The sequence below is a fragment of the Panulirus ornatus genome, chromosome 43 (genome assembly GCF_036320965.1).
Source record: "Panulirus ornatus isolate Po-2019 chromosome 43, ASM3632096v1, whole genome shotgun sequence".
Taxonomy (NCBI): domain Eukaryota; kingdom Metazoa; phylum Arthropoda; class Malacostraca; order Decapoda; family Palinuridae; genus Panulirus; species Panulirus ornatus.
This window is the reverse complement of record NC_092266.1, coordinates 32130517-32151109: the sequence shown is the minus strand read 5'-3', so window position 1 is coordinate 32151109 and position 20593 is coordinate 32130517. Positions and strand designations below refer to the sequence as shown.

Below are 20593 nucleotides of genomic sequence, written 5' to 3'. Positions count from 1 at the left end.
GGGCTTTCTATTTTCTGAAGTGCAGATAAGGTCTGAAGAAGGTTCCTACCATCAACTGGTAGATTTTGTTTACACATGATTAAATACTAACAAATATATGGTAACTTTCAGTATTGGTGGGCCTGCTATCATTCAAATTTAAGAACCTTCCATATAATCCAATGAATAATACAAACTCTCTATGTGAATACCAAGAATGTGATCTCAGCTCATCATCAAGTTTACAAAAATCTAGACAAGATTTCAAAGTATGTGAAACATAGGTACTTACTGTATAATAGCAATATCAACTTGGTTGCGATCTGGCAGAGTCAAGACTATCCGAGGGTCACAGCTCATCACCCACCAGTTGACAACACGCTGGAAACTGTCACCATCTATCAGCCACCATGAGAACATTTCTGCTTCTAGAAGGAGTGTTTGTAGTAGGGAGGACTGGAAAGATATAATACAATGAAATCATCCTAACATACTGCGTACAAAAAATACTTATGTTAGACAAGACTTGGAATTTCAGATATATGAATTTTAGCAGCATATCTTCAAAAAGTCATCTATTTTCCTATAAGTAATATTCTACTTATAAAACATACCTAAAACACAGGAAAATGTGATCCTAGGTTACAAAAATGACAGGTTCATCCATTATTGGGATGGGTATAAACTACAAAATATTTCACATATAGCAGAAAGGATTTCTTCACACTACGTATCCTTGTCTAACCTTCATTCTATCTAGCTTTGCATGTGTGGGTGTTTGTATAGTAACTTCTATTGTTAGTCAAAGCACTGTTTTGGTTTTACATTACTATATACCTACTTACAAATACTGTTTACCTAAAAAATTTCACAGTATGTTAAAAAAAAGAAAAAAGTGCAAAATACTAAACACCAGTTGTCTACACCAACCTGTCTCACACCTGGTTCCATAGATATCCTCACTAAGAGATTCAGAATACAAGTATGCAATCTAACTGCCGTCTGCATGGAATCAACACATCCCACATGGACAGGGCTGGATTTGCTGTAGAGAGAATTAGCATTTTACATATCTAAAGTTTCATGCAACTCATGTACTGGTTTAATGAGCTCAAATAATTTCCTAAACCTCCATTACACACACAGGTTTTTCAGTAATCAATAGTTTTGCTTTTTTTTTTTTAATCTCTTCTATCCCTTCCATTATTCATTCTACTCCTCAGACTTTGAAATTACATTATACAACTCTAATTCCTCAATTATCACTTCCCATTACTTAAATACACCTAATCCTATTTCATAAACTTCCTTTCTTTCTTTCATACCTGTATGGTGTTTCTGTTAGCAAGGTAGTGCCAGAAAGAGAAAGAAAAGGCCCAATTTGCTCACAAAAAATTAACTAGCTTTCATGTGTAATGCACAAGAAGCCACAGCCCTCTATCTACAACCAAGTCCCACATACCTTTCCATGGTTTCTCCTAGCTGCTTCATACGCCCTGGTTTAGTCCACTGACAGACAGGCATATTTTTCCACATCATAGTAATCTATGGCAGCCATACTCCAACCTTAAGATATGAATTTTAGCAGCAACTCAACAGTTTAAAAAATAACAGGGAGCTTCTAATGTTCCAAAAGAAGGATATATTGCCCCTTTTAGAACAAAAGAACCATTCTAGTTATTTCTCACACTTCTCAGAAAATGACATTCCTGCTAATATACACATATTCAGTCAACCCTTTCACATCCTATTCTCTTTACTTTTTAGTGCTCAAACATCTTGTTCTAATTTTATCATATTCTTAGGCCACCTCTTTCATTTCTTTGCTCTTCAAAGAAAAAAGATATCATTTAAATATGAAAAGGAACAATACAAAAAAATTCTGCAAAAAAAATATCCTTACTGAGGGGAGTCTGATTGCTGGGTTGGACCTGCAGCTGAATGGGATGTGATAGCTGCTTGCAGTACCTTACTCCAGCTGATTTGCACAAGTACACCACCAATGAAACTGTGACACTCGGGCAAGTACTGCTCCACCACCTGAAATCATAATTGCCTTTCCAAGTTGTCTATTTTTGTTAAGTGACAGGGTTCATTTTGAATCAATGAAATTACTTCATAAATTCAAAGAACTGGCAGATCCTTAATAATATCTGGTTATTTCTCATCTCTGCACATGTATTTCTGAGTTCATCTCTAGTCTAAAATTATTCTCATTCTATGCTTCCTAACCTTTCAACTAACTCTGGCTTTTTCTTTCACTCATAATCTATGACAACTCATTTTCACTTTTTTATCATAAATTCTAAATGAGGTATATTGTCAACATTATATATACACATAAGTTTGTGGCTAGTGTTTACTATAAAACTAAAGAAAGTGAAAGTAATTATCCTCATCAGAAAGACGCTAAGCCTAAGGAAGAAAAATGTGACTGAAAAAAGAACAGATGATAGGTTAAAAAATTAAAGGAGTGATCAAGACGTATTTTCATAAAGACAGAATAAGTAACCAGTTTTTTGGGATACATCACTTATTCTTCAGGGAAATGGACCAGTGATTCTATTCATACTAAATTGAGCTGAAGGAAGAAAATATGTGGCCCTGAAAAAAAAGGTTAATAGGGTCATAAATAAGAGGTGTACAAGTGGCATGGTTACGAGAACTAAACACATAATTCTTTTAGGATATGGCAAGCTATATAGACATGTAATTTACACTAAATCATTTACTGAATGTTTCATTTCATTTAACAGACTACAAAATGAACAAATACATACTTCTATAAGTGCAATCAATTGTCCAACTCAAGAACTGTACATCACATTAAGAAGAATGGCTAAAACTTCTTACAAGTGAGATACTCTAAACTCTACTAATATCAGTGATTTTGTAAATGCTACTACTAGATGTACTAAATTCATGATGTATATCAATCTCACTATGAATACTCACTGGTGACTTCATAAATATAAGAAGGCTTTTCTCTTGTATGACATCTTAACGTCAAGCACAGTGCATTACACCATTAAGTCACAAATAACAAGGCACAAGAGATGTAAGGTTAAAAATTACTGTGAAATCAAATACCTTTGAGAAGATGATAGTATCCTGCAGAGAAGGATGCAAATGGTACCAAGGTAGAGCAGCAAGATGGGCGTGAACCACCACCAGCACATGGCTCTTTACTTCCCTCATAGCATATGTGGTACTGTAGTACTCCAATATCAAGGATAAAACACTTGAACTACCTGTTACAGAAGATATTTCATGAAATTCTTAATTCAAAAGATAATTTTCTGTTTAAAGATGTGTAATATGAAATCATGTCCTTGTTTGCCCAACTAGCTGCTTTGTGAAAAAGAGGAGTAAAGATATAATTTACATAGAAAATGATGCATCTATACACGCAAAAAAGTGTTGATATCATTATTCTATGTCTGCCAATAGGTGACAAATTAGCTGACTCCATCACATTCTTACATCACACAGCTAGGCAAAAAGTGTATTTACTCATACTATATCTATATAACAGGAGGAGCTCAGATATTGAAATGTAATTCTGAGATAGCAGCTTAGCCAAAACTAATGCAAATGTGGACAAACTGCTTAATCCCCAGGCCATCCTAAGCTAATCAAATTCAATTTAAAAGAATAATATTACCCACCAGGCAGAAGTTCATGCATGTATTCAATTGAAGCACAGAACATGGAAACCATTGTATCAGCTGAAGTGGCATCACTTGGGGTCCATGGAAGTAGCAACCGAACATCATGGGTGAGGTGGCGTAGCCAGGCTGGACAAGACTGACGATCACGACCACCTAAAGGTGCCACCCATGCTGTCCAGAGACCTTCAAATGTTGCCCAAACTTCACGTGCCACTAATAACAAAGAAAACAATCATGTTTAAGATGCTAAGAGAAAAACATTTACATCAGTATTCATAATCTTTTGTTTACATTCGCAAACCTTTCCGTGGTTTATCCTGGTCACTTCACATGCCCTTGTTCAGTCCACTTGAATGCATGTCGCCCTGCATACACCACACCAGTCCAATTCTCTCTATCCTCTGTATGCCTTTCACCCTCCTAAATGTTCACTCACTCTCTCCATATGTCCAAACCATTTCAGCACACCCTCTTCAGTTCTCTCAATCACACTCTTTCTATTACCACACTCTCTTACCCTTTTTAGCACTTACTAGATTAAAGTACCACACACCACATACTGTCCTTAAACATTTAATTTTCAACACATCCACCCTCCACCGCACAGCCTCATCTATAGCCCTTGCCTCACATCCATATAACATTGCTGGGACTACTATACCTTCAAACATACCAATTTTTGCCCTCCCAGATAACGATGTATCTTTCTGCACATTCTTCAGCATTTCCGGATCCATCACTCCTTCACCCAACCTACAACTCACTTTTGCTTCCATGGTTTCAAATGGTGCCATTTCAACTCCCTAGCATCTAAAACACTTAACTTCATTCAATTTTTCTCCATTGAAACTCACATCCCAACTAACCTGTCCCTCAACCCAGCTAAATCTAATAATCTTGCTTTTATTCACATTTACTCTCAACTTCTTTCTATCACAAACTCTTCCAAATTCACACACTCTTCCAAACTCAGTCATCAACTTATTTAGTTTCTTACTTGAATCTACCATCAGTGCTATATCATCAGCAAACAACAACTGACACTTACCAGGCCCTTACATCCCATACACACTGTATATCTGTCCCTCTCTCTCCAAGACTCTTGCCTTTACCTTCCTTACAACCCCATCCATAATCAAATTAAACAACCATGGTGACTGTACACTACTACCGCAGACTAATCTTCAATTCAAACCCTTCACTCTCCTCTCTCCCTACTCATACACATACATTACACCTTGATAAAGATTTCTCACTACTTCTAGCAGCTTTCCTCCCACACTGTATATTCTCTTGAGACCTTCCGCAAGCCATATCTATCACCCCATATCATATGTTTCTCCAAATCCAAAAATAAGAATATATGTTTTTGTAAATGAAGTCTTTTCTTTGTCTGTTTCTGGTGCTTGTATGCTTATGTGGAAAATGGTGGACAACTATGAAAATGTACATACATTCCCCTCTTTAAGTTTTAGCAATATCCTGCATGAGTGGGGTAGCCTCAAGTACAGACGACTGAGCCTCAGACGAAAAATTCCTCACTTGACTCCTTCCTCTGTTCCTTCTTTTGGGTGTCTATAAAGGAGTACAGGATTTCCAGCCCCTCTCACTTCCATCCCTCTTAGTTGCCTTTTATAGCACAAAAGAGGTATACTGGTAGTATTCTTTCTGCCTCATACACAAACACACACACACACATACATAAATAAATAAATAAAAAAATAAATATATATATGTGTGTGTGCTGCCATGTCAGTTATTATAAAGAAAAGCCAATAAAAAAAAAAGGAACACTAATTCTGTTCAACTGTAATATACATTTCTTGCAAAGCTTTTAAGTACAAAATGATGATTCTCTGTTCTACAAGCAAATGCCTAAACCATACAATAAATGATAAAGGTAAAGAGCATTACAATATAAACTCACATTCATCCTGTGGAACTCCCCAGTTGGTGTGAAAACTGGTGATAATGTATGTGTGAGATATGAGACTCATGAAGATAGAAATTGGCTGAATGTGCAGCTGGTATTTAGGATATAAACCATAGAGCCCAAACTCAAGACGTTGTTTCACAAAGTAGTCTGACATCATCCTCAAGGTGTCTTCAACCTGCAGCAAATTACAAAAATAAGTAGCATACATTTTAAAAATCACAGCAATCTACAACTCACCTAAACATACATCTTCTAAAGCTGAAATTTAAAAAAAATCTAAGTAGAATTACTAGTACCTAATTATTTGTCAAAGATGCAAAAGAGTTGTTGCAGATGACACAGCTCTTATGACAAACTCACGAATAAGGTGACAGAGTTTAAGATAGTGTGTGACAGAAGAAAGATGATAGCAAAAGTGAGCAAAAGTATGGGAATGAGGTGCAGCGAGGTTATGTATAAGAAACGATAGTTTCAGTGTAATAATGAATGAGCAAGACCTTGAGGAAGTGAAGTGCTTTAGGTACACAGGAATACACATGGCAGTGGAGGATCCACAGAGACTGAAGTAAGTCATAGGCTGGGAGAAGGATAAGGTTCCAGGTACATTTAAGAGCAGGCAGGAGAGGTTAGAGTCTGTTAAGGCAAAGATATGAAGGTACAGTAGTCCTAACAGTGCTGTATAGATGTGAGCATTAGGCCTTGAGTGCAAAAGAAAAACTGTAGTGTTGAAAATAAAATGCCTGAGAATAAAATGTGATGTGAGGCAGGTTGATCGTGTGAGGGATGACACTGTAAATGTAGTAAAAGCATTATGATTGAAAGAGATGACCAGAGTATGCTGAAAAATTCAGACACTTCAGACGTATGGAGAGAGAAAACAAAAACAGACTGTATAGACGATCTAAAAGTACAAAGAAGTTGAGGGATTAAAGGGAAGGTGGAGACCAAGAATGACAAGGGAGGATGAAGAGAAAGGTTTTGGAGTAATGGGGCCTGAATGTTCAAGAGGGTATGAGGCATGCATGGGATAGAATGAACTGGATTGATGTGGTATACAGGGAGAGAGCTTGCTGACAGTGGGTTGAGCCAGTGCATGTGAGTAAACCATGAAACACTCATTGGACCTTGGCTGGGGATGGGAAGTTCAAGTTTCAGTATATTATGCATGATAGAAAGTTCCATTTCCAAATGTAGGGAAAAAGGATGTTACACTATTGGAGTCACAATGAAACAAGACACTTTTAGTTCAGATGAACAGTATTCCAACTCTAATCAGTATCATCTCAAGATATAAAATATGATACTACTGGTCAGTCATGCTTCACCACAAAATATTTTGTAATACAGCCCAACTGAGGGTAAATAGAGCTAATACTGTTAAGCCCTTACCTTACCTTCCTGGTACGGGATCTCCTTCTATGGGATACCACAGCACTTAGAAAGCTAGCCCTGCTCAATGGGTAGGACCACATGTTGAGAAGTAGTGATGTTAAGCATATGTCTTTGTAGGCTGAATACCAGACAACTGAGGAGAAGGTATTCAGTGTCTTGTGTGGAAATTGTATCTTGGACATGAAGAATCTTGTGATATATCGAAATGATGTTTGAGATGTTGGAAAGACGGAATGGGTGAGGTTCAGTGACTGTGCTGAGATACCAAAAGAGACACAGAATGAAAGTTGTAGTTGTATAAATGTGATGCTTTATTATTTGCTTATTCAGAGGAAAAGTTGGATAGAATGGTGGGACCGTACAATGAAGCATAAAGAGGGATAATGTCACAAAGAATCCAATAAAACTGAAAAAGAGGGGAGATCTGACTGTGACATGAGTTTCAATGATGAACAACAGAAAGAAGGGAGTGAAATTAAGTGAAGGTTTAGTAAGGATGGCAATAGGACAGCTGAGTTGAATATAACGTCATGCAAGGGAGAAAAATTTGGAGGTGCACTGAAAGCCCTGATGAAACACAAAAAAAATCTAAGCACACTGTGCAAGAAGCTATGCCTATGAAACCTAAATTTACACATGTAGAAGAAAATAAAAATGGATACTTTGTGCTGCATAGTTAAGATCAGGACAAACTGAATGAAGAAAAAATCTAAGAAAGTTATGTAATGAAGAATTCTTTAAAAAGGCACATGGATTAAAGATTTTAGAATGGTATGGCTATAAACAATGTCTGGCAGATGATATGAAGGTCAGGAAGATATACTGTGGTACAGCAAAAGGTACAAGAAGAAGAAGAAGCAGACCATAGGAGAGCTACAGTGATAGAACTGATAAAGGCATGGTGTATATGAGATGAAGAGTTTAAAGGAATGGCTAGGGATCAGATGCAATGGAGGCATTTTGTGTACAGAAGTCATATGAATTGAGTCTTTGGTCTTTAATGAGAAACATGCTAGAATGTAAAGTGAAGCATAAGTAGTGCTTTTATAAATCAGAGAGTCCATGTTTTACTCAAACACACTAGTTATGGGATGAGGATGTATGCTTAATGACGTTGCAGAGACTATGTACCTGACTCACTCCATCAAATTGGAACTGGAGTAAAGATACAGATACATACAAAGACTGAAAGACACAAAGAGACAGATAGATGGATAGATAGGTGGAGAGAAAAAGAGAGATAGATAGAGAAATAAAAGAGTATCACAAGATATGGCATATCGTAGGTTGACATCTATATCAATGTAACAAAATCTTATTCTCACCATAGAGTGTGAAAGCCTTGTCTGATGCTGTGCAAATTCTCTGAGGGCTTGGATTACAGCAGGACGACCCATGCCTGGTGTAATGTGAGCAAGACCCACGGACACAGTGTTGATCATATCATACCACAGGCCAGCACTCACACCTCCACAGTCCTCCTAGAAAATGGCAATGCTTTTAAATTATAATCCTTATGAATTTTGTGCCTCTTTGCAGAAAGTTGTTACATGGACAATCAGAAAAAATCTAATATAGTTAATAGCATAATCAACTTCGAAAAGAAAAAAAGTCAGGAACTGGCAAATTTAAGCAAAGATAGCTAAGTTACCTGTGTGGTAGATGATATGTGAAGCAGGACATTAAGCACCTCAGTGTAATGCTCAGGGAACTTGTGATTCAGCAGTGTCTTAAGGTGCACACGATATAGCTGTAAGGGGAATAAATTTGGAGCTTGATTCTTTATATAATACAGAGGGACAATTCCTGGAACATAAAATTTTCCACTTTCTTTGTAATGATATACAGGATAAGAGTCAATATATAAGCTATAAAACAATTTTCCTATGATTATAAAGGTATTAAGAATCAGTATATAAGCTATAAAACAATTTTTCTATGATTCTGAAGGTGTAATTAAATTTGGGTATTCATAGATGGTATATATTGACTGCAACATGTGGATGACGACATAAGTGAAGAAAACAGATGGGAATAATAAGAATACTACCTTGGCCATAACACTGCAATCGTGCAGAATACTGGAGCTGCATAAAAAGCAAATCTCAAAAGGATTAGGTGAGGAACAACAATAAGCAATAAAATAATGGAGTACATCAAGAGTTTCTTTCTTATGAAAAAAGGTATAAACTCAAAGATGTAGAGGACACAGCTTCATAGTTGAAGGTACATTATGAACTAAATATGGGTACAGAAATCAGACATCTAATTTTGCTAAAATTTTAAAAATAATTTCATACACACTGAATTTTTGCAAGCTACAGTGTCATGCTTTTGTATCAGCATATGCCGGCATGTTTCTAAAATTAGATATGGCTCATTTTCATAAATATAAACTAAAAATCACAAAATGGAATATAAAATTTATTTCTCACCTCAAGAACCATGAGAAGACTCGGGTGTGGCCGTGGTAGAAGTGATGAAAGAGCTCCCCCTATTGCATTAACAAGTTCAGTTCGGTCACTACAGTTGGGATGGGAGTCTGACAGCCAGGTCTCAAAATCAAACTAAAATGAATTAACATTTTACTTGACTATTCTAACACTTATGATGTTTAAGAGTTGCCAAAGTGTTGATCTAATCTTACCATATACAAAAAAAGTGCTAAAAAGAATACATCTTTATTATCTGAACAAGGGTGTAAAACCTATTTGTATCCTCAAAACACAGATCTTACACATCATGTTATGACATATGAACACAAATGATGGTTACCTTAGATAGCAGCATGAATGTGTGGTCAGGAGCAACTGATGCATGAGAACTGAGAGAAGAGTACAGTGTGAGGAATGTGTGAATAGGTGTCACTGCAGGGGTGAAGTGAGGGGCTAAAAGTCCCCCAAGCTGCCCACCCCACTCCAAAACCTGAGCAACCAATGCTTTCTGGCAGTCTCCAAGTCCTCGCACAAATTCCTGCAAGACAAATCCAAGAATCTGGTGATGGTGATTATCAAAATACTGGCAAAAAAAAAAAAAAAGAATACCTAAATAAATAAAATGCAGTTATATGCAATATTCTAATGGAAAGCAATGTTCTTTTGATCCTCCTCAATCTAGGGTATATCTGAGACACTGCGTACACTGGAAATTAGCAAATAAAATGATAATGAGCCAGAAATATATCATGATTTTCATGCTCTTTTCTGAGCCATAATATCATGAACTTAAGGCACTAGTACTCTGAACATCCTATCCAGGCTTTGTGTGGAAACAACACTGTATGAAAATTTTTCCACATGATCAAGTGGCCCTAATGACATTAACAATCTCTAATAAGCTTATGGTATTCATAAGAGAATGGAACATCTACCTTAACCTCATTTATGCCTGAACAGAGGCAGTGTCTTGCTTGGATGGTACAGATGGATTCACAAAGGTTAATCCTTCATACTGCCAGACTTTGGCAAAAAGTTTATGCTTTGTTTACATTGTATTCAATTTTCTGTGATGGTAAAGCGACTGCATTGAATTATGAAGAAATTTCCCAAGTAAAATTTCATGTAGCTGATACTAGAAGAGGCTTAATTCACAAATATCCTTGACTCATAATCCAGGTGATGAAAAATAGCTGTGGCTTACCTGTCCCAAAACCTGAGCACAAGAGGAAATAAGCTGCTTGGCTGGAGGGTAAAAGCTTGTGTCATCCGATGTAAGCTGGACAATATGATAAAAAAGCTGACGGCCACTTGCCAGCAAGGATACTGCTTTCTGCTTATCTTCTGTTTTTACTCTCCGATACTCTTTTACCAAGGTGCTGAGGGTAAAAATGTCACACAGAGTGAATTTCTATGAAATACCCTCAATGTTATTCAATGAATTGCAATGAATTGTGATTATAAATGTGCATTTTACAATGAGCAAGTCATATGGCAATCACACTATATGAGGTTGCTGCAGCAAACACTGACCAAAGACAATTTTTTTCTTTGTAGATGGTGATATAGCATGGGCAAAAGCATTCCCCAATAATGGCCATTTTAAATGAAAGGTAAAAGAAAAAAATATAAGGGAAAAAATGAAGCAAGGGTTAACATGAACTTCTCAAGTGTTTGTACACCTAACTCTTAAAGGTGGAAAAGTTACAAGATGAAGCAAAGGCAAAAGAAAGATCTCAAAGCTCTGCATTGCAAGGAAAGGAGGTAACATAATGGTCAATCCTCATGTGGTTGTTCTTCACTCTAGTCAAGAGAAAGGTGGAGTGACAGAAGAGCCATTCCAGGTATGTGAGCAGAAATTAATGGTAGGGCAGAGGAAAGACCTACGAATATGGCACAGATGGTTGAGAGCGGAGGAGGGTGTGATGAAGTGCCTTTAACATAAGAGAATGAGAAACAATAGGTTGACAAATAGGATATATATATATCAAAAGTGGAGGGGACAGGAAGAAGAAGGCCAAATTGGTTTTAGTGCATTATATATGATGGCTAAAGAGTGGATGTAAGCACATGAGGCCATTCTTCATATGTTCCTGATGCTACCTTGTTGCTGTGAGAAATGGCAAAAAAGTCCAAAAAAATAAGACGTGACAGAAGGTAAGCCTTGCCCAGAAGAGCCAATATAATGGACAGCCAAGAAATAACAGAGAAATCTGGAAATAGATTATTGATACCACAATATATCTTGCAAAACATGTTTTTGGTTACAATCCATTTCCATATCACCAAAGGTCTGAGGCTGATAATGAAAGTACAACATATCATACAACTAAAGAAGCTGTGACAATACAATCTTTTAAGTAATAAACTGAGGGACTCAACTTACGTGATTATAGCTTCTAAGCTCACTGCTGCTTGACAGAGTTGTAAGGGTGGTGGCTTCTGACAACGTTGTAATACTGCTTCATACTGTTCTCGATTCTGCTCAACACGAGCATTTTCCTTCTCATTAAGTCTTGCTTCAGAAAACTATTGAAATAAAAAAAGACAAAACCCAAAGAAAGGTACAACTTTCATCCACTGTACACAAAATTTATAAAACTTTTTTGTAACTAAACGAAGATAAAACTTTCATCAGTCTATCTAACAGGAAAGCATAAATCACATAAAACAAGAGCATGAATCAAATAACATGATAGGATTCATGCAAATGGAAAGTCAAGAAAATAAGCATCCTGGTGAAGGGCAGGATGTATGATACAACCATGGCTGTTTAATCCATTTAGGGACAGGGTGGTGAGCGAGGTTAATTGCAAAGTATGTTCATGGTATCAAGGCATGGAAAGCAAATCAGGTGCTGCTTGCATATAACACAACTCTAGTGAAAGACTCTGGAAAGAATGTCAAGAAGCTGCTAGTGATAGAGGTTGGGAGAGTGTCTGAAAGGAGAGAGGTAAGAGCAAGTTGAATACATGTAAGGTAATGAGGTGTAGCAAAGGGATAAGACAGGATGGTTTTGAGTGTTTGCGTGAATTGGGGAGACATGGAGGAAGTGAAGGCTTTATGTACCTGTTAGTAGACACGGCAGCAAATTAAGTCATAGGGATGGAGATGGGGCTAAGGCCCTGGGTGTACTAAGGAATGTGTGGAAAGTGCAATCAGTGCCTGATAGGCCAAAAATTAGTATGTCTGAACTTACAGTGGTCCCATCAGTGATATATGGATGTCACTCTTGAGCTCTGAATGCAAAAGAAAGGAAAAGGATGGATGTCTTGGAAACGTAATGTCTGAGGATACGTGGTGTGAGGCAGGTTAACAGTATACATAAAAAATCCTCAAACTAAAGCCTGCAGGCTAAATCTGGCCAGTGAAAGCAAATGTGGCTTGGTAAAATTGTTGAAGCCAATGGCTACCCTCAACTTAATTCTATTTGTATCAAATAGCATGACTGGGCAATTGTGCAATGCTTTTTCAACTGAAAACGATTTTTTTTTTTTTTTTTTGTGACAGTGCATCATATATTCTAACTGAATGTTGTGCAAGGCTCTGAAACTATGGCATGTGGGACAGAAGCTAACAACTAAAGGTTGTTTACCTCAGAGAGAGAGAGAGAGAGAGAGAGAGAGAGAGAGAGAGAGAGAGAGAGAGAGAGAGAGAGAGAGAGAGAGAGAGAGAGAGAGAGAGCATGTGTGCGTGTGTGTGCGTCCATGTTGGGTAACCCTGGTATATGAAAGTAGGAGAGACGTGTGGAAGTAAGCACAGCCGCATTGATAGAGCCGACCACGGTAAGCTGAAAAATTTCATATATATGGAGAGGAAAAATGAGGAAGACACACTAACAGGATTTTTGGGTTAGAAGTGGAGGGATTAAGGGGGAAGGGGAGACCAAAAAATGGAAGGATAGAGCAAAGAAGTCTTTGCAGTATCAGGGTCTGGATATTCAGGAGGAGGAGAAGCAAATATATAACAGAATGAATTAGTTCAATATTTGCTTACTAGCACCAGTTTTGGACAGGGGAAAAAAATCCCTTAGTATCCTCTACAAACAATTCATTCATTCCATCCTAAGCTATGTCTCATCCGCCTGATCATCTACACTGTCAAGCATAAACATAACAACTGCAAGTCACACAAAACAGGGTACTCTGGTAATCAGCTGCCAAGCAACCACAAACATTCAACACCTGCACAATGAAACAAAGTTACCTCCAACACAACCTTACTTTAATATGCTCAGCACTCAGTTCTTTGCATCAGTACTAGTCCCCTACCACCTTCTACTCAAGCCAGTTCATATCCAACCATACCATCAATCCTCAAATACAATACGATTAACCCTGCTTCAAATTTCAAGAGTCTATAATTAGAGATAGCCCTCCCCAAACACACATCGCAATAACAAAACATATATTCATCATACAATTCAACAAGTTCTAAAGAACAGCACTCAACATCCAGTCTTTAAATCCACTCCGCCAGACATACATATAATCACCTAAAACCATATTCCCTAGGGAAGTGTAAGTTAAACTTTCTCATGTATTTGCTGGACATCACCTATCTTTCCAACTTTATGAACACTGATTCAATATCATATACTACAAAACCCCTTGCATTCAAGATGCAACTTCCATACTGATGACACTATACACACTGGATCCTCAATTGCCTAGCACATAACCTTCACTGACATACACATATCATGACCTATGGTCCGGCTAGTGGACATGGCAGGCTCACTGAGTGCTACTGGAATCCTAAAGAATGGGATCCTGGGGCACAAAATCAAAAGTAGAAAATGGACATTTTCATTTCTTTCCTTCCTCTATTCACCTCTTTAACCATTTAATGCATTTCTTATACTCCGGTGCAAGATGAATATGCATAATTTTTACCTCCATTACAATACTGGCATGTCCAGAACAATCAGGCTGGTGACGACCAACTTTTGGAGGTTTACATTCAGCGTGAAGAATGGTTTTTGTATGTGAGTTTGTCCACAGCTGTGGCAATAATTCTCTGTACACACAGTCAAGTGCACACATCTCATTACACCACAAATTTACAGTCTGGGAGTGTTCAGTCACCATATCTGAAAAACACAACAATGTAATCAATAGATCGCACTCCAGAACATCTATATGATTGATATCATATACAAATTCTGCCTTGTCACGGATGAATCTCACAATAAAGTTATCGCCACATATCCTGACACCTCACATTAACACACTTGTTCCAATACACACACACACACACACACACACACACAGACACACACACACACCATCAACAGTTTCATCTTTATTCACAAATTTGATAATCGAGTGAACTATAGTCCTAAAAGTTACCCAAAACTAATACTGGTATATTCAACATACTTCTTTCTTCCTAGTAAGAAATGGCCATTGAGGAAGCAAAATGAAATAACCTCACTTATTTAAAGGCAATACCTAAATAAAATCACAATAATATTCTGCAATTTACCCTCCCATTAAATCTAAAGGTAGGACCATCTTGCATTACTCAATCCCCAAAGTCTACCTCATCACACTGTTTTCAAGAGGTTTGATGCCACGAGACACAATCATCTCCCCACAGTCTTTGACAAATTATGAATCTTTGTTTTGTAGTTTTATTCGCTTCTCAGTGTATGCTATTTATGATAATTGTAAGATGAACCTAAAACTGGGTAACTATCTTTATTGATAACACTGATCAATCTCATATGTACAGTTTTAAAAGTCTGGCTACCCCACTGCCTACCATAATCTCTCTACTGGTTGAAGATGTCAGCATCCTTTTCAAGATTCCCAAAGAAAGTGTTCCAGGGTTTCTTTCAGAAAAATCATCTGGCTGTTTAGATTTTTGTGTTTGTAAGAGGAATTTCTTTCACTACCATTAATTTTCATTTATGCTCCTACTTTCTTTTCTAACAGAGCAAATCTTAATAAGAAGACAACAAATTAAGAATGTGGGAAAATAAATTTTTTCTTATGCTAGAAGCTAGTCAACGTCCTTCCTTTTCCTTCCCATCCCTCCTTTTAACTCACTTCTACTCCCTACGGTGTAGTTTTAGAGTTTTTAAGAAAATGACTATGGGAAACAGCAGGTCACATACGGTTATCTTGCCAGCAGGGGCAAGCTCTACCTACTCCTAGCTCTGCTAAACAAGACATGTGGATACTTTGTTTGGGCTGCTGGGTTTTCTACAACAACATCCAGTTACCCTAACTAAACAAGAAAGCCTAGCTCACACCTTCATAGCACTTCAGAAACATCTGGGTAAGTGTATTTAAAAGAATAACAGTAACAGAAAACAAGCCCGTCAAAATGCATAATCCACAAGAAGAATGTGGAGTACCTGTATAATGCCGGATAAGATACAGAAGGGCATCCTGATCTCCTAATGTTTTGTCCTGAAGGTGTGGAGTATGCAGAGGACTTCTTGGGGGTATAGGTGGAGGTGGCTGAGGAGGCTCATAAGTGTCAAATCTCTTAAGGATAGACTGTTTAGGATCTTTCTGTTCAGTTTTCCTTTGCAAATAATGTCTCTGCCGGTGCTGTGGTGAAGTGGACGGAGAGCCTGAGCCAGTACTCAAGCTTACACCATTTCGATGTTGCTCCCACACTCTGAAACAAAATCAATTTTTTTTACACAAATCTAGTTGAAGTCATTGAAAAACTTCAAGAACAAAAGTTGGTTATGTAACTTGATACATTTTTGATGGTGTTCAATAACAAAAAGAAAAAAATTTGATTTGCATTAATCAAAGTGGAAATAAATGGGATGGACAGATTTATCCAATTCACAGTTTTACATTTCAAGGAAATACCCTGTACCACAAACAGTGCACAAAGTTTTTGCTTACACACCTGAGTAGTTTCTGGGCACTTTCCTCCATGGTTTTCTGGTTGACAGCTTCTGGCCAAGGCTCCCAGTTACCCTAGGGAAAATCATTGTTTAGCGATGTACATATTCTTTTACTTAAATGTTATATATGTAAAAACCCACACAAAATACTGTGGTTACTGGATACCTCCAAACAATCATAGTGATGATGACCCAAAAGCATTTCTCAAAATATATATATTCTTAATACACATTCATCATTTCCTGCTTGACAAGGTAATGTCAAAAACAGATAACTGAGTCTTAGAGGAAAAATTTTTCATATGGCTCCTTGCTCTGCTCCTTTTTCTGAAAAGTAATGCAGGTGAGGAATTCCAGCCCCCTGCTCTTGCCCCTCTTAGTTGCCTTCTCCAACATGCAGGGAATACAATGTTAGTATTCTTTCTCTCCCATCACCACAAAAAGATGTAGTATATGCTTAAGTGCTGTGCAAGGAAAAAGAATGGTATCTGCTTTCTGGGTAATGTTTAAGAATACAAACTATTCTAACTGCAACCAATATGCCTCCTCCTTTTCCTTATTAGGGTAGCACATGCAGTTTCCTCAAACCATCCTTTAATGTACAGTATCTCAGGCACTCCTAGCTTAAACCCTTCTTAAACTGTCCTTCCACATCACTCTTCCACCAAGGATAGTCATCCCTTGCTTGAAAGCTATACTCACTAGGAGACCAAAATACCCATAGTATTGATGCCAGCCTTGAATACTTTGAAGAGTATCAGCAATTGGGATATCTATTTTCATAAAACATGAGAACTATCTATACATGGATTCCTGTGGTGTAGTGGTTAGAGTTCCTGACTGTGATGCATTTACTGGCCGCCCAGGGTTGAGCGCCAGTTGCGGCAATCAGTCCACAGTCAACCCAGCTGTTCATCCACCCCAAGGGGTTGGTCAATAAAATGGGTACATGGTTCAGGCTAGGGTATATATATAGGATGGAGTTGATAGAGATGCTCTATGGAAGTCATTAAGAGTATATTGTGTGGGAGGCAAGTTGCTTGAAGCAATGAAAAGTTTTTATCAAGGATGTAAGGCATGTGTACGAGTAGGAAGAGAGGAAAGTGACTGGTTCCCAGAGAATGTAGGTTTGCAGCAGGGGTGCATGATGTGTCCATGGTTGTTTAATCTGTTTATGGATGGGGTTGTTAGGGAGGTGAATAAAAGAGTTTTGGAGAGAGGGGCAAATGCAGTCTGTTGTAGATGTGGATTGTGGCTTGGGAAGTGAGTCAGTTGTTGTTTGCTGATGATACAGCACTGGTGGCTGATTCAGTGAGAAACTGCAGAAGCTGGTGAGTCAGTTTGGAAAAGTGTGTGAAAGAAGAAAGCTGAGAGTAAATGTGAAAAAAAGCAAGGTTATTAGGTACAGTAGGGTTGACGGACAAGTCAACTGGGAGGTTAGTTTGAATGGAGAAAAGCTGGAGGAAGTGAAGTCTTAGATATCTGGGAGTGGATTTAACAGCAGATGGAACCATGGTAGCAGAAGTGAGTCACAGGGTGGGGGAGGGGATGAAAGTTCTGGGAGCGTTGAAGAATGTGTGGAGGTTGAGAATGTTATCTTGGAAAGCAAAAATAGGCGTGTTTGAAGGAATAGTGGTTCCAACAATGTTATATGGTTGCGAGGCGTGGGCTATAGATAGGGTTGTGCGGAGGAGGAAGGATGTGCTGGAAATGAGATGTTTGAGAACAATATGTGGTGTGAGGTGGTTTGATCGAGTAAGTAATGAATGGGTAAGTGAGATGTGTGGTGGTAAAAAGAGTGTGGTTGAGAGAGCAGAAGAGGGTGTTTTGAAATAAATTTGGTCACATGGAGAGAATGAGTGAGGAAAGATTGACCAAGAGGATATATGTGTCAGAGGTGGAGGGAACGAGGAGAAGTAGGAGACCAAGTTGGAGGTGGAAAGATGGAGTGAAAAAGATTTTGAGTGATCGGGGCCTGAACATGCAGGAGGGTGAAAGGCGTGCAAGGAATAGAGTGAATTGGAACGATGTGGTATACCGGGGTCGACGTGCTGTCAATGGATTGAACCAGGGCATGTGAAGCGTCTGGGGTAAACCATGGAAAGTTCTGTGGGGCCTGGATGAGGAAAGGGAGCTGTGGTTTCGGTGCATTATTACATGACAGCTAGAGACTGAGTGTGAATGAATGGGGCCTTTGTTGTCTTTTCCTGGCGCTAACTCGCACACATGAGGGGGGAGGGGGTTGTTATTCCATGTGTGGCGAGGTGGCGATGGGAATGAATAAGGGCAGACAGTATGAATTATGTACATGTGCATATATGTATATGTCTGTGTGTGTATATATATGTATACATTGAGATGTATAGGTATGTATATTTGCGTGTGTGGACGTGTATGTATATACATGTGTATGTGGATGGGTTGGGCCATTCTTTCGTCTGTTTCCTTGTGCTACCTCCCTAACGTGGGAGACAGCGACAAAGTAAAATAAATATATATATATATATCTTGGGCACATGGAGAGAATGAGTGAGGAAAGATTGACCAAGAGGATATATGTGTCGGAGGTGGAGGGAACGAGGAGAAGAGGGAGACCAAATTGGAGGTGGAAAGATGGAGTGAAAAAGATTTTGTGTGATCGGGGCCTGAACATGCAGGAGGGTGAAAGGAGGGCAAGGAATAGAGTGAATTGGAGCGATGTGGTATACCGGGGTTGACGTGCTGTCAGTGGATTGAATCAAGGTATGTGAAGCGTCTGGGGTAAACCATGGAAAGCTGTGTAGGTACGTATATTTGTGTGTGTGGACGTATGTATATACATGTGTATGGGGGGGGTTGGGCCATTTCTTTCGTCTGTTTCCTTGCGCTACCTCGCAAACGCGGGAGACAGCGACAAAGTATAAACAAAACAAAAAAAAATATATATATATATATATATATATATATATATATATATATATATATATATATATAAAGGGTATACGGCATGTGTACGAGTACGAAGAGAAGAGAGTGACTGGTTCCCAGTGAAGGTCGGTCTGTGGCATGGGTGAGTGATGTCCCCATGGTTGTTTAATTTGTTTGTGGATGGGGTGGTTAGGGAGGTAAATGCAAGAGTTTCAGAGAGAGGGATGAGCATGCACTCTGTTGTGGATAAGAGGGCCTGGGAAGTGAGTCAGTTCTTTAGTATGGAGAACTGTAATGTGGGGTGGTAAATGATATATATGTAAAGAAGTTCTCACCTGGAAGATCTGCAACAACTTTTGTGATAAGAGATGAGGTGGGAGTGCAGGAAGGTATACACCAGGTTCATACAATCGATCTTCATCGAGCCATGACTGCATGGCATGTAACAACTTTGTAGTCCCTATTACCTGTAAAAATTCAAACTCAGCGGTAAGAAAATTAATTTGGTTACTTGAAGCAATATATATGAATACAAAATAATAATTACTGCAAAAATGTAAACTGAAGAAAAAATTACTATATCATCAATCATAACACCAGGACCTCTTTTATTAGGCCCCTGCAACTTCAAGGCTCTGCTACAATCAGTAGTAAGTAAATGGACTCCTGTGGAGTGAGAAGTTCCAGAACAAGACTATACTCCTTTTTGTCCATTGATATTGATGTAGCCTCACCAAAAGTGACATTTCACCTATGGTGTGAACACCTACAGGGGTAGTCTAATAACACCCTATTATTAAATATCAAAAAGTGAACAAATACCATTTCTATGGCCAGCTAATTCACCAAGTCTAGTTATATAGTTAACAAGCATGTGCTGTACTAAAAATCAGTTACCTGTATGTACCACCATCTACATGATCCTCACCTGAGGATCCAGTGTGTCTTCTTCATCTTCTAGATCCTTGTTCATACAAGACTCATAATATTCCACAGCACTTGCCACCTTCTTCTTAATCTTTCCAAGGAAAGATGAATTAACAAAGCCCTGATAAAATCGAGACACCACACAACCGCATTCAAACTGTCTGTGAGAAGACATGCTATGGATGAGGCATAGGTTCACTTTACATGATACTGAAAAAAAAGAGGTAAATGGGTTCTGCTGCACTGGAAAAAATAAAATCTCTACACACAGACATGCATGAAACTTTCATGAATAAAAGCAGCATATCTGTGTAAGAAATTATACATCCATCCAGCAATATTCTATTCTATCATAGATGTTTAACCTGTTTGTGGATGGTGATGAGGGAGGTAAATACAAAGGTCTTAGAATGAGCACCGGGTCTACAGTATACTAGGGGTTGGGAAGTACTGGAGGTGAATCAGTATCTGT

At 38.3% G+C, this 20593-nt stretch overlaps 1 protein-coding gene across 2 annotated transcripts in view; it reads right to left on the bottom strand.

The window, feature by feature from the left end:
• Epg5 (ectopic P-granules autophagy protein 5) overlaps window positions 1-20593 on the bottom strand; it is a 61365-nt gene that overhangs the window by 19009 nt on the left and 21763 nt on the right. For both annotated transcript variants that reach the window (XR_011715729.1, XM_071687497.1), the window contains exons 18-34: window positions 20123-20282; window positions 19530-19661; window positions 16290-16360; window positions 15778-16046; window positions 14309-14505; window positions 11800-11942; window positions 10618-10792; window positions 9754-9951; window positions 9414-9545; window positions 8630-8728; window positions 8304-8459; window positions 5578-5761; window positions 3648-3863; window positions 3070-3230; window positions 1883-2019; window positions 910-1024; window positions 272-435 (exon numbers count right to left, since the gene is read on the bottom strand). Coding sequence is in view for 1 of the 2 variants with exons in the window: in XM_071687497.1 (XP_071543598.1) it covers window positions 272-435; window positions 910-1024; window positions 1883-2019; window positions 3070-3230; window positions 3648-3863; window positions 5578-5761; window positions 8304-8459; window positions 8630-8728; window positions 9414-9545; window positions 9754-9951; window positions 10618-10792; window positions 11800-11942; window positions 14309-14505; window positions 15778-16046; window positions 16290-16360; window positions 19530-19661; window positions 20123-20282 (2709 nt within the window). In the remaining variant the exon portion in view is untranslated. The remainder of the gene's footprint in view (window positions 1-271; window positions 436-909; window positions 1025-1882; window positions 2020-3069; window positions 3231-3647; window positions 3864-5577; window positions 5762-8303; window positions 8460-8629; window positions 8729-9413; window positions 9546-9753; window positions 9952-10617; window positions 10793-11799; window positions 11943-14308; window positions 14506-15777; window positions 16047-16289; window positions 16361-19529; window positions 19662-20122; window positions 20283-20593) is intronic.